At 54.8% G+C, this 12,359-nt stretch overlaps 3 protein-coding genes across 5 annotated transcripts; 2 read left to right on the top strand and 1 right to left on the bottom strand.

Moving 5' to 3' along the window:
- Positions 1 to 225: 225 nt before the first annotated feature.
- Positions 226 to 6,593, top strand: H310_14037 (the record flags this gene model as incomplete). 2 transcript variants are annotated; one of them, XM_008881761.1, is made up of 19 exons in its annotated part: positions 226 to 443; positions 495 to 733; positions 784 to 899; positions 946 to 1,153; positions 1,215 to 1,451; positions 1,494 to 1,655; positions 1,708 to 2,151; positions 2,198 to 2,350; positions 2,393 to 2,545; positions 2,592 to 2,690; positions 2,733 to 2,889; positions 2,934 to 3,316; positions 3,367 to 3,594; positions 3,646 to 3,759; positions 3,809 to 4,129; positions 4,530 to 4,652; positions 4,710 to 4,817; positions 4,878 to 6,446; positions 6,492 to 6,593. In XM_008881761.1, the coding sequence occupies exons 1-19, from the start codon at positions 260 to 262 to the stop codon at positions 6,591 to 6,593; spliced, it is 5,100 nt and encodes a 1,699-aa protein (XP_008879983.1). In that variant the 5' UTR covers positions 226 to 259. The 2 variants fall into 2 exon arrangements, with proteins under 2 accessions (XP_008879983.1, XP_008879982.1); XM_008881760.1 differs by having other exon boundaries at positions 1,215 to 1,655.
- A 144-nt stretch (positions 6,594 to 6,737) lies between these two features.
- H310_14036 lies at positions 6,738 to 8,755 on the top strand. Of its 2 annotated transcripts, none has more exons than XM_008881758.1 (7): positions 6,738 to 7,133; positions 7,186 to 7,285; positions 7,332 to 7,542; positions 7,596 to 7,850; positions 7,901 to 8,185; positions 8,236 to 8,474; positions 8,525 to 8,755. In XM_008881758.1, the coding sequence occupies exons 1-7, from the start codon at positions 6,785 to 6,787 to the stop codon at positions 8,670 to 8,672; spliced, it is 1,587 nt and encodes a 528-aa protein (XP_008879980.1). In that variant the 5' UTR covers positions 6,738 to 6,784; the 3' UTR covers positions 8,673 to 8,755. The 2 variants fall into 2 exon arrangements, with proteins under 2 accessions (XP_008879980.1, XP_008879981.1); XM_008881759.1 differs by having other exon boundaries at positions 6,738 to 7,143.
- Positions 8,663 to 12,345, bottom strand: H310_14035 (hypothetical protein). Its single transcript, XM_008881757.1, has 15 exons — positions 11,880 to 12,345; positions 11,737 to 11,829; positions 11,608 to 11,691; positions 11,453 to 11,563; positions 11,004 to 11,218; positions 10,735 to 10,939; positions 10,544 to 10,677; positions 10,308 to 10,488; positions 10,077 to 10,257; positions 9,878 to 10,023; positions 9,698 to 9,826; positions 9,563 to 9,646; positions 9,321 to 9,497; positions 9,011 to 9,265; positions 8,663 to 8,924 (listed from the first exon to the last, which is right to left on the bottom strand). Exons 1-15 carry the CDS (start codon positions 12,327 to 12,329, stop codon positions 8,739 to 8,741), a joined length of 2,631 nt encoding a protein of 876 aa, XP_008879979.1. The 5' UTR covers positions 12,330 to 12,345; the 3' UTR covers positions 8,663 to 8,738.
- Positions 12,346 to 12,359: the final 14 nt, after the last annotated feature.

Below are 12,359 nucleotides of genomic sequence, written 5' to 3'. Positions count from 1 at the left end.
ATCGATCTCGTTTCCCAGATCGCCATCACTTCGTTCCATTTCGTGACGGCACAATCTGAGTGACGCCCCCGAATGTTTTACGCACACCCCACCGTCGTCGTCACATTGCAATCGCTGCTGCGCTCCTTCAGCGCAAAGTCCGCGTGCGGCGCTGCAAACGCATTTCCATCAGCTTTGGGACGACAGGTGAAACCGCTCGTGCCCCCCCCGTTTCATTTTGGATCGGTTACGCGCATCGAGGCGCTTTCTTCATACGGCGATGGCTGCGTCGGGGGCGGCGCTCAACTATCCTTATAGACCGATCCACAAGCAGCAGCAATCTCCACAGCCATCGCCGCCGCCGCCATTGCGTCGCGGAAATCATGCCATGCCGAGAGCGTCGAGCTACGAAAGTATTGTGCAGAAGCAGCCGCCGCGGCCGCCAGTGACGCAGCCGTTCCACGGTACCTTGCATCGCGTGCGCCATTCTCGTTTTTCACGGGTACGACGAGTAGCCCTGACGCGTGAGGAGATGGGGTGGGAGTCGCTGAATCAACCCGACGCGTTGCGACCCAACGTGCTCAAGACCAAGGCGCCAAAACCTAGCTTCAAGCTCAACAAGACCCAAAAACGAGAGTGCGGATGGAATACTTCGTTTCCAGCCGAGTACGGGCTCGTCAGCCTCGCTTCCGACTTCAAGACAACGCTGTCGTACACGCAGCTCAAGCAAAAGGAACTCCAGCAACAAAAGCAGGTGCGCACGCCAGCCACGGAAACGGGCGGTGATGGCTGCTGCACCCGTAGCTCCTGCGCGCGAGTGCGAGTCAAGTCGCCGATGCAGACGTGTGGCGCAACCACCACGACTCGACGCTGCATCACCTGCAGCACACGTTCAACTGCCACCAGCCGCAGCCGGTTTCGTACGATGGCCAGGTCATGGGACGCAGTCCGTGATGGCATGCGTAGGGACCCCCAAGACGAGATTCGAATCATAAAGGCCATCTTGATTCGGGAAGGACTGGTCACGCGGCTGAAAGGCACCACGCAGAAGCTGCGCATCGGCGACCACTCGTCCCTCCACCACGGACCCGAGGGCAGCTCTGTCTTGACACTTCTTTTGCTCACGCGCGAGGCGTCGTTGGCAGTGATCGAGGCCATCGTGCGGTGGTACCAGGTACATATCTCCAACGACGCTCTTCCTTTCGTGTGCCAACGATGTTTCACCGTGCCCCCAGACGCTGGCCGTGCCTCGTCCGTACATTTGGAATGGCCGGAGCTACGTCCATCGGATGCTGGACGATTTGAATTTTCTCGGCCATGTCGACGTGATGGCGGAAGCGCTGGGCGTCGCCCCTCGCTCGATGGTCCGCAATCCATTCATGATGCCAACGTCGATTGCCGACCGCGATCTCGAGTCGTTCCGGTGCATGGTGCACCCGCCCCCGGTGGCGTTGCCATCCACCACGCTTCCGGTACCCACCATCCCCGACAGCGCATTTTCACTTTCGTCAAAGGCCATTCCGGCCACCGATTCCGCGAATCATGCCACACCGAAACAACCAGCGCCGGCCATTGCGGTCGCTGACGCCGATGCGTTTTTGATTTGGTGCTGTATCCATCTCGAAGACGTCCCTGCCGTGAAAGCCCCTGGACCGTCGAATCAAACGACTGCGGCGGTGCGTGCGAGCGGCTGCTGTACTCAGCTGATCGCAGCGGATCAACATGTAGCAGACGACAGCGCCGTCGACGCACCAACACGTCCTAGAATGGCAACAGCGGGCGGAAATGCAGCTCAAGCTTCTCAGCATGCCGATGGAGTCCTCGACCGGAGTCCACGTCATGGATTCATCGCCTCTAATGAAGCGCAAGGGGCACTTGCCCGCGTTGAGCGCCGCGCCACCGGAGACTCTCCACGAATTGATTCATCATGTGCATGGGCCAGCCAACTGCGAGTCATCGAAACGCGCGGGTTCGTACATATGGCCTCCACGACCGCAACGTGTCCCTCGACGGGATGCTCTTTTTGTTTCCCACGGCGGTGACGCGAATCCTATCACGACAGGCTCGCGACTACCCATCGCCGTGACCACAAATGCCAAGTACGCCAACGTCAAGCCGCGCGTAAGCGCCGTGCCGAAGCCTCATCAAGTGAAAACCCCACCAAAGCCAGCAGTTTGTTTTTTGTGACATGGGCGGCGACTTTGATGTCGTTTTGTAGACAAAGCCTGCCAAGCGGCTCCCGGTCAAGCGCAACGCGCACGGGCAGCAGCAGCCTACCATTCTGACAGTGCAAAGCATGAGTGTGTCGCATGTCGAGTTGGAAGCGCTGAGTGCGATCGAGACGCCGCCACAAGTCGTCGCCCTCATCGCGGTTTGCATCCCGTTTGGCGATCTAGCTCACGGCCACGTGTAGGCCACGGTACTTATCTTGCTGACGCCGGGGGATTTGGTGCCGAAAGATGTGAGCTGGAACACGTCTCGCACGATCCTGTCAAACGGGCGCGAGTTCCTGCGCACGCTGCACGCCATGTCGACGGGACCGCCGGTCGCCGACTTTAAATTGCGGGTGCGCCGGCTCTCCAACAACACGTCCAACGGACGTTTGTACGCAGGCGCTGACGCCGTTCCTCGCCAACGACAAGTTTCGCCCGCAGTACCTCGCGCCCATCTCGAAACCCGCCGCTGTGCTATGTGCATGGGTCCTCGGCATGGTACTTGCAATGCGCGACCGTCGATTCGACTTGTCGCACTAGGTACATCCCGACTCGACACGTTGCACGCTGCATGACCCGGCCATGGCCGACGAGCGCGATCGATCCGATCTCGCGGCGTCCTTGGATGAAGACACATTGGCGCCGTCCTCATCTGCTGCTCCTGCTCGTATCGAGCCCGAAGTCCTTGTCGTTCACGGTATTTCTTTCCCCGTGTCCACCGATGGCTTCCATTTCTTGTAGCATCGACCGACGGAATCGACGAGCGCATTCTGTACAGCGGCACGTGGACGTACCGCGGCCTCAAGTACTTCGTCACGTTTTTCCTGGCCGCACCGACCACCCTCCGCTTGAAACTATTCGAGCCGCAGAGCGCCATCGAGACGCAAGCCACGATGACGGCCGGCGAAATCCATCAGCTCTTTGGCGACACGGCGACCCAATATGTTCAAGGTCCGTCCCTCGCCACCCGCACGACAACTGACGTGCCAGTAGCTTCTGCATGGATTGAGCTGTGCCAACTCATTCTGAACCAGTTGGACCACGTCATGGCTCCGCATGAAATGGATGGCACTCGGTGTGCCGATGACGAGGCTGAATTGTGGGACGCTCTGTCGACTCCTCGGGTAGACCATTTGCCGGCCGCCAGTTTGAATCATGCTGATGGAGTTTCAAGGACGCGTCGCCACTTCGTCCGACGCCCGAGGACGTTCACGGCGCAGCGGTCACGATTCAATGTGCCACAAGACAAAAACAATCGAGGGAGCGCGTGCGCAGGATGCGGGCGAGTCGAAAAGCTCCACCATACCGACAAAAGGCGCCGACGCTCTTCATGACTGGGGCACAACTGCATAAACTGGAAACTCAACCAAGCATGACACAAAAACCCAGTCCACCACTTCCCGTACGTGTTGCTGGTGCGAGGTCTGTTGTGAATTTAGCTTTGGAATGCCAGAGTCCAAAGACCCGGACGCATTCGCTCCAGCACCATCGATCGCTGGTCGACATGCAAGCAAACTACGGCGTCGACGTCGAGCCCGAGTGGAAAGAGATCGAAGCGCATGCCGTGGTATACCCCTATCGCGTGGCCATGCCGTGTGATATGTACAATTGTCTAGCACGGCATCAAGTCTGCGTCGCGCCGGCGGCTCTCGAACGTCCAAGTGCATGATTTGGAAAAGTTACTCCACAGCACAGCCAGCGCTTCGAATTTAAAGCACGTGGCGCATCCAAAGCAACAGCACGACGACGCGGCGCTGCACATTCAATGCGCCGTGAGGCAGCGCTTGGCTCGACGCAAGGTGCACCACACTCGATTGGCAACACAGCAAAACGCGGCGGCGGTGCGCATTCAGTGCGCGGCTCGACAACGATTCGCCCGCGACAACGTCCGCCGCCTACAGTCGGAGCCATCCAACCAAGCCGTGACGATAAGTCAGGTGGGATGCTCTAGATCTTTTTTTTTTCCTTGCCAGCGTCTTGAATCAATTTTCCAACAAAATGCTCGCTGTGGGTGGTTTGAACGCACGTTTTTGGCTCCTTTCTTGCGCGGCATGAAAAACGATGGTGCGATGGCGCTTGGAATGGAGGGGAAGTGTTTGTTGGAGGAGATCGTCCCGGTTTCAATGCCTCGTCGTAGCCGTTGTCCATGGTTTCCGGACCCTGGCATTTGAAAATGTGTTGAAGATTTTGATTGATTTTGCATGTCTCGGGCGTCTCTCGGGTGCTGCCGTCTGCTTCCTGGCGGGATGTTGTAGAAAATTCCGACTTTGTGTCCATAAGCATGCGCGCATTGCTGCCCGCCGACTGCACTGGTGTTTGAATTATCTTTGACATTAGGACGGCGCCGCGGATCATATTTCATGCATGGCACGTCCGCGAAAAGCATCCCACGTAGTCCAGCACCGGCAGGACGACATGCAGCAACTCCACGAAGAGCCATGGCCCCAGGCATTGAAGCCAGTACGTCGATCATACCCCTGGTAACTCGCGCCATGGCGGTCACTCATTGTATTCCAGGACGATGCAGCCGTGCGAATTCAGTGCATGGCGCGAAAGCGCCGCGCCCAAAAGACTGTTCGCGAACGTCGACAGAGACGCCGTCGTCCCCACCAACGACACACACAGGTGCAAGCAATAATCCGCCGTCGTTGTCAAAACGAGTCGATGGCATGCCGAATTTTGTAGCCCGAGGCGGCTGCGGTGCGAATTCAGTGCATGGCACGGCGGTATACGGCGACGAAAGTCGTCCAGGCACGCCGAGAAACTCAAAGCCAACGAATAATGTCGATTCAGCAACACAACGCGGCACTGCACATCCAATGCATGACGCGGCAGACGCTGGCTCGGAAAAAAGTGAACTTGCGACGTGTTCAAGCGAATGGCGGTGCCAACGAGTACGTCGAGGCGATGGAAGCTGTCGTCGACGACATGTTGGGTCCGTCGAGCGGTCGAAGCGCCACGACCGTGCAAGAGGAGCCAGCGTCGCCTCGATTCGTTCAACGGCAGGTTGCTAGGGACGCAAGGGCGGCGGCTTCCTCCTTTGAGCCTGCCATGGAAGCGCATACCACGTCTCAAGATATGGGAAATGTCAGGACGAGGGCCAGCTCGAACGAAGAGGTTCCGTCAACTCATGCAGCTCCAATGGCGCCTTTGACCGAAGTTGTCGGAATTCTGCCACTGAACGACCCCAAGCCGGCTGTCCACGGCGAGCCACACGTTTTCAGTGGGGCATTCCAGCCTTCCCTTGATGAACAAACGAGTGCTTCCTTTCCTCGTGGCGCCAGGGACAAGCCATCGAATGGTCTTGCAGCGCCGGCTATCGGAGAAGTGGACAATATGCCCACGGACATCCGGCACGACTCAAAAGATGCAGCGTCCACATCAGAGGTCACGCCGCCCTCCATTGAATTTCCCGCGCCAAACGATTTGGAGCCGAGCACTGCTACCTCTGCGCACGTGCGACTTGTGGGTGCTGTCCATGAAGTCGACGATGCGAATGTTTGGATCCTCGACGGCGCACCCTCTCCACTGTTGCGAGCGGAAGCGGTCACAAGCAAGCCCGACACGGAGTTCGGCCGTGAAATAAATGGCATCGGCGCCGACGACATTGCGACGACGCCTGCGATCGAAGCACCGACCGGGTCTATTTGCGCCATCGATCCAACATCCACCAAAGCAAAGGTGGTCGACGGCGCGCTGACGGCAATCCCCGAACGCGCGGCGCCAGATCCATCGGCTACCGGCGTACCAACCACCGTGCTTTCAAAGTCCACGGACATCACGTTCGACATGGCATCCATTGTGGACGTCCACGCGGCACGGAACGACCTGCGCTGCTTGGATATCTCGATTGCATCAAAGTCAGATCCGGAGGAACTTTCGCCTTTACAGGCACAACGTGCCGCGCCCATGCAAGCCAGCTTGGAACCGATCCACCATGAGGCCGCTGCCTTGGACGACGGGCAATGTGTCAACAGTCGCAGCCACAGATCCGACGAACCCATGGCAGAAAACATTGGCGGTGCCGGTCGCGCGCAAGATAGACCCGTGGAACCAACCACCGTTCCGCCTTTGCACGGCGTTGAAGCAATCGTTTTCCCAGTGCGAGTTGGCTCCATCGTCCACGCTTCCCCATCGACTGACGAGAGCCCGATCACTCCACCCGATCCTACCTACGCCAACGAGTTTGACGACGGGTTTGTGCTGAACAGCGGCCGATCGAGTGAGCCAGACCCCACAGTGCACGTGCCCGTGGTATTCACGTCCAAGACTCGTTTGAGTACGCTTGACGATTTGTAGGTTCCAACCCCGGACGCGGCCGTGGCGTTGCAGCACCAGTTCAACGCGTCGAGGCCGGAGACTTCCGCCATGTACTTGGAAGACGAGTTTGAGGACGAGTAAAGTCATGGCGGTGCGCCTGCGTCGCCGATTTGTCGCAGTTGAAAAATCCCGACCATGCTCGAGTAATTTGAATTCCAAGCAAATTGTTAAAAATTCCTTCGAAAATGGACGAAAATTGAGAATTATCCAATCAAATCGCAGCATCGCCACCAAGTTTTGGTAGAATCATTCGGGGGACGGCGGCGACGGCGATGGGAGCGTTGGACGAGGCGAGGCGGCTGATGGAGATGGAAGCACCAGAGGAGACGCCGTATATGCATCTGTACAAAGCTCGTGATCTTCTACTCGAAGCATTGAACAACGACCCGGCGTCGATCCCGCTGCATTCAACGCTCGGGCAAGTATACCTCGCCGTCGACGAACCTCACACCGCCCAACCGTGCCTCGAGCGAGGACTCCAGCTCGTTCCTGGATGCGAGAACCTCATTTCGTGGTGCAATGGCTTGCAGGATGAACAGGTCACGTTGGACACGTTGATCACCGACGTGCCCGAGTTCGACACCCCCGAGAGTTTTGATGCCCACCGTGCCGACATCATGGGTATTGCATGGTACGACGTTGAATACACGGCCTCCTCATCTTGCGTACCTAGACATCCTCAATCAACTCGGCATTCTCTGGTTCAATCGAACGTCGTACGGGCGTGCGTTCTGCTACTTCAAGACAGCCGAATCAATGTTTCTCTTTAGCAGGTGCAGCGTGATTACCAATTCCATCTCGTGCTCATGCCGATCGTAGCGAGCCTGGCATGCGGCCGACATACATCCACACGCTGTTTTACTTGGCGCAACTGTACGGCCATTTAAACGCTCCCGACAAGTCCGCCACGTACTGCCACATGACGCTGCGCCACCAACTGGACGACCCAAACAACAACGTGCCGCGGGACTGGGTTCAGAATTGTTTACGTTTGAGCGAGTATTTTCTCCAGCAGAATCAATTGCCCAAGGCACGTCACGACAGAGAGAGTGGGAGGGAGCGTGATCGGTCGAATGAATGTAGGCATCGCAATGCCTCCACGCGTGCACGTGTGTCGGCGCACCACCCGACGAACAAGCGCAGATCGCCGCGTCTTTGGCGAAATTGTACATTCAAACGCTGCATTTGGCCCAGCACAAGATCGATCTGTTGCCGGACACGGACATCCTGTTTCCAACTTTGCGCGACGCGACGTTCATCGCGCCGTCCGCGATTGATTCGTTCGACGCGGCGCGAGACGTGTTCAAGAAGGCGATGGCGGCGCTGACGACGGCCAAGGTACGTGGAAGCTGATGGTGTCAAGAGGTTGGTCGCGCGATCGTGGGTAGAATTTTTTTGGGCTCGACGGGTTTGTGACGGACCACATTCGACTGCTGCAATGCCAGAGTCGATGCTACGCCAAGCTCATTCCATTTGAACCGGACCGGAAGCGGCAGATGGCCATGCACCAGAAACGCATTGACGTGTACGACCCGATCCTGCACGGCGACTTCAACTTGAACGCGTACGGGTATCTCGTCCAAGAAATCTACTTTGAAGTCGGTGAAATCTACAGCGTCCTGCATGATCTCAAGGTCGTTGTGCACTGGACCAAGCCCTACATGGAAACAAATGTACGCTCGACATAGTTTTGGGGGAGTGTTATTACCTGGTGGGGTCGTAGCAATACGCCGTCGACTCGATTCGGTTCTTTGAAAAGTTTTTGCAGCTGTACTACTACCAACAAGGCAAGAGCGACTCGCTGGAAACGCTCCCGGCGCGACTCTACGTCCCCACGCACTTGGACACACACAGCGTCGACGACATGAAGCCATTTTTCAACGGCGTATTCTTTTTGACCCGCGTGTATGGCAAGGTGCAGTTCCTCGACGACGCCAAGACCGTCTTGTTTTGGACGAAATGGTTGGTCATGCTGAATACGCGCACGAGTTGTGTGACCTTTGTATTTGTAGTTTGGAAATGCACGAATGCTTGCTGCAATGGATTCCGTCGTTGGGGCTGCCGAATTTCTTTGTCGACGAAATCGCGATTTCGCAAGAAATGAGTCGGTTGCTGCCCGAGAAGATCAACCATTTGCACCACAAGCGCCGTCGGCTTTGACATATGGATTGGTGCAGGGTGAAAGTTGCCTCGTATATATACACACACAGCAGCCTGTCGTGAAAGTTAAAATGTCTTGAGGATCATTTGGTGGTCGGGGTCGTATCGCAGGCCATTTTGCTCAAACGCGGCAGATTCGTACAAAGGGCTCAAGTCCATAATCCCGAGGGACTTGGCTTTCGACAGAACATCCGCGCAAGCGACTTGCAATTCGGATAATGGCGCGATGGATCGTTTCTTTTCCTGGCGCAGCTACACTCACAATACAACGAGGTAAGCCGCGTATTGAGGGAATGTTGTTGCGTTTTCAATGCTGAGAGAAGAACGATGGACCTTACCTGATGATACGTGTATGCCGCTTGGAACAACTCTTGCACAATGTGCATGAGTACGATCGTGTTGTCTTGGCGGAAGCTCAGATACTGCGCAAACAGCTTCTTCCACTGTCGTTTGAACGTAAACTTTTGGGCTTCGCACAACGCTGTGGTCATCACTTGGATCGCCATGTCCAAATCGTCATTGCAGACGGCGTCTCGTAGGTGCATGCGTGCATATGCTTCAGCCATTCGAAATAAAGATTCAATGTGGCGCACCTGACGATCATTTACGTTTGTCCGGATATATCGAAAACCATTCGATATTACGTACAGCGATGGGTACGGCGCCAGTGTGCTGCGAAGCCTTCCGCAATTGAGCGTAGAACGTCTCGATCTTTCGAGTGTCCAATGTCGAGCTCACGGTAGGGTTCACAAACGTCCGGGCGTAAACGATGTATTTTTTTAGTAGATCCTGCGGCAAGTGCGTCGATGTAGATGCCGTGGAGACCTAGGGCGCTCAATAGTGGCATAATCGTTGTATGTGTGTTGGAACCAGTAAGAATATTTATGTACCTTGGGAGTGTCCAAGCTGCTATTGATATGGGACGAAATGACAAAATCCGCCAACTGTTCGTCCTGAACTGGGTCCACTTTGTCCTGAATCCCAAGAGAACTCAATTTCATCGATGTCAAAACGTCAGGTCATACTTGCAAGACACAGAGCACATCAAACCGCTGGAGAATAGGATCCGTCAACTCGACGTTTTCAGCAAACGTCCTGGTGGCATTATACCGACCCCCGATAGGGTTTGCCGCAGCAATAACTGCACATCGCGCCTAAACACATTATCAACACCCACGAAATATGCATAGAGAAGTTGTGCGTACCTGCAGGGACGTGACAATGCCAGCTTTTGACACCGAAATGGTCTGCTGTTCCATGGCTTCGTGGATAGACGTGCGATCTTGTTCGTTCATCTTGTCGAATTCGTCAATCAAACACACTCCTTTGTCAGCCAAAACGAGGGCTCCGCCTAGCGATGACCAACACACCGTCACTGAACCGTACGAAGGTGCGCTCAAGCACCTTGGAGAACCCATTCTTTTGTCATTGGATCTCGTGTGACACCGGCCGTCAAACCCACTGCAGAAGCACCTTTCCCAGTGGTATACACTGCTCGGGGAGCAGTTGCTTGCATGAATTTCAAAAACTGCGACTTGGCTGTCCCCGGATCTCCCACCATCAACACGTTTAAATCCCCTCGCACCTACAAACACCGAAGTTCTTAGCAGTTGCATCGTGAGTAGCGAGATTTACGCGAGAATTTTTTATGTGTTTGGGCTTGCCTCCAAACAATGACAAACAGAGCGCTGTTTTCACAGCCGTGTGGCCGTAAATGGACGGTGCAATTGACTGGATCAAAAGCTGCCCGATATTCGGCTGCTTGCTCCACTTCAAAATCGCCTTCTTGTCTTCTGCAGTCAAGACGGTGGTGTGTCTATGGCAGCAACCATTCAAGATCAAAACGATGCAAAATCCATTGAAAATTGTACCCTTCAGCCGTTCGCTCAATGTGATTGGCTTCAATCACCGTTTTAAACACGGGAAACCCGTCTTTCATGTTTAGAGTAGGGTCGGGGGTGTTGATGTATACGCCTGTGATGGCAACCTCTTCACCAGGTCGAGCCTAACAAGTTCGACAGGTCGTCAAAATGAAACCCCGTTTTGTCGGATATATCCATACTTTGTCGATAAGATCAGCGAGCAAAATGACTTCTTTCGACCGAGGAACACGGCCTGGTGGGACACTTGACGGGCTTTCTTGCAGCGTGAGTTTTTGGTAATTTCGGTAAATGGTCTGGCTCGTGTTCAGACTGAACGGTCCTTTGGATTGACACTCTGGGCATGCGTTCAGCGACAACTCAGCGTTTTTGTGTTGAGTAAATGGCCTTCAATTGAAACGTGTATGAGGATATGAAACTGGTGGAAAACGAAAAGAATCGAATGATTTACCCTAAGACGGCACCACAAGCGACACAGTTGAACTTGACAAGCTGAAGTTGAGGAAACACCGAAGTGCGACGCGTGACAACCCCCGATACTTTAATCAAAAAATTGAGATGGGCCGTGCGCAAATCTCGTATTTTTTCCGTCCCAGGAAGGTCCAATATCCGCACAAAAATCTCCTTGTGGATCGTGTCGTAGTACGGAAAGAGACTCAGGACGACCTATACTATCGATGTCAAAAACAATGTATAACGAAATGCACGTGTTATTGTGACGGAATATTCGAAATCAAATCATCGCGAAAATGCCACTGATACAGCAAGAAGCGAGGCGTAGTGGAATATCTTTGGTGCGAACGGAACTTGAGACGTTACGGATGAGAATATTACCCAAGATTTGTGCAAATAAACAAAACATTCAACGAGTCGAAAGGAAAGAAGACGTGGGATACTTACGTCTCGCGCGACTTCATCCAGGAGACTCAACATATCTTTGGGGGCCTCGACAATCCACGCGGCGAAGATCGACATGCACTGAATGATGTCTCCGATCTCAATCTCCAAACTCTAGCCAAGCATGAGAACTCCAGTAAAGACATACAATTAGCTACCTGCTCGTTGCGCTGAGCCATCTTTACAATCTTCTCGTGGTACACGACCTTATTCTCGTGGGTGTACGTGTTGAGGAATTGTTTCTACCACCATGATGTGAGGAAGGCACACCACAACAATCAGCGTACGAAGCGTCGCTTAATTTCATTGCGGGGACGCTCAGCAGCAATGAATTCACGTAATGGCACGTCAAAGTGCTCCAAATTGATCAACTCTTCGTCCTAAACACCCACCTCAGAATCAACGATGCAATCGCAGGAAGCAAAAGTACCTGGACCATATCGTCCGTCGCACCTTCGTCCTGACGCCGAACGAAACGACGACGATGTGCATCATCGCGCTCCATCTCCTGGTCCTCCTGCAGAACCGCGGCCAGACGCCCTTCGCGTGCGTCGCGGCGGTCCAGCTCTTCTTCAACACGACGCCTCGTTTCTTCGTCGATGGCATCGTATCGTCGGTCATCCAACTGCCCCACATCATATTGATCCAACGTATCCATGCGCTTGTAATCGTCTTGCGCATTCTCAAGTAGATCTTCACCATCGTCGTCTTCTTCGTCGTCGGCCGAGAAGTACACGCGCTCATCCGGCGTCACGCCAACATCCTCGTCGAGGTCGGATGCATTCGACGCGTTTCCATTTTCAGAATCATCGTCGCCACGACGCAAGCGACGTCGCTTCGTCTCCCGCTCCATGTCGCTGTCGTCTCCGCTCAAGCTCATCTTGTTTGGTTTCCCGCTTTTTTCACTCAA

This window comes from Aphanomyces invadans (genome assembly GCF_000520115.1).
Source record: "Aphanomyces invadans strain NJM9701 unplaced genomic scaffold supercont1.60, whole genome shotgun sequence".
Classification (NCBI taxonomy): Eukaryota; Oomycota; class Saprolegniomycetes; order Saprolegniales; family Verrucalvaceae; genus Aphanomyces; species Aphanomyces invadans.
The sequence above is the reverse complement of the archived record's forward strand: the minus strand, read 5'-3'. Positions and strand labels throughout refer to the sequence as shown.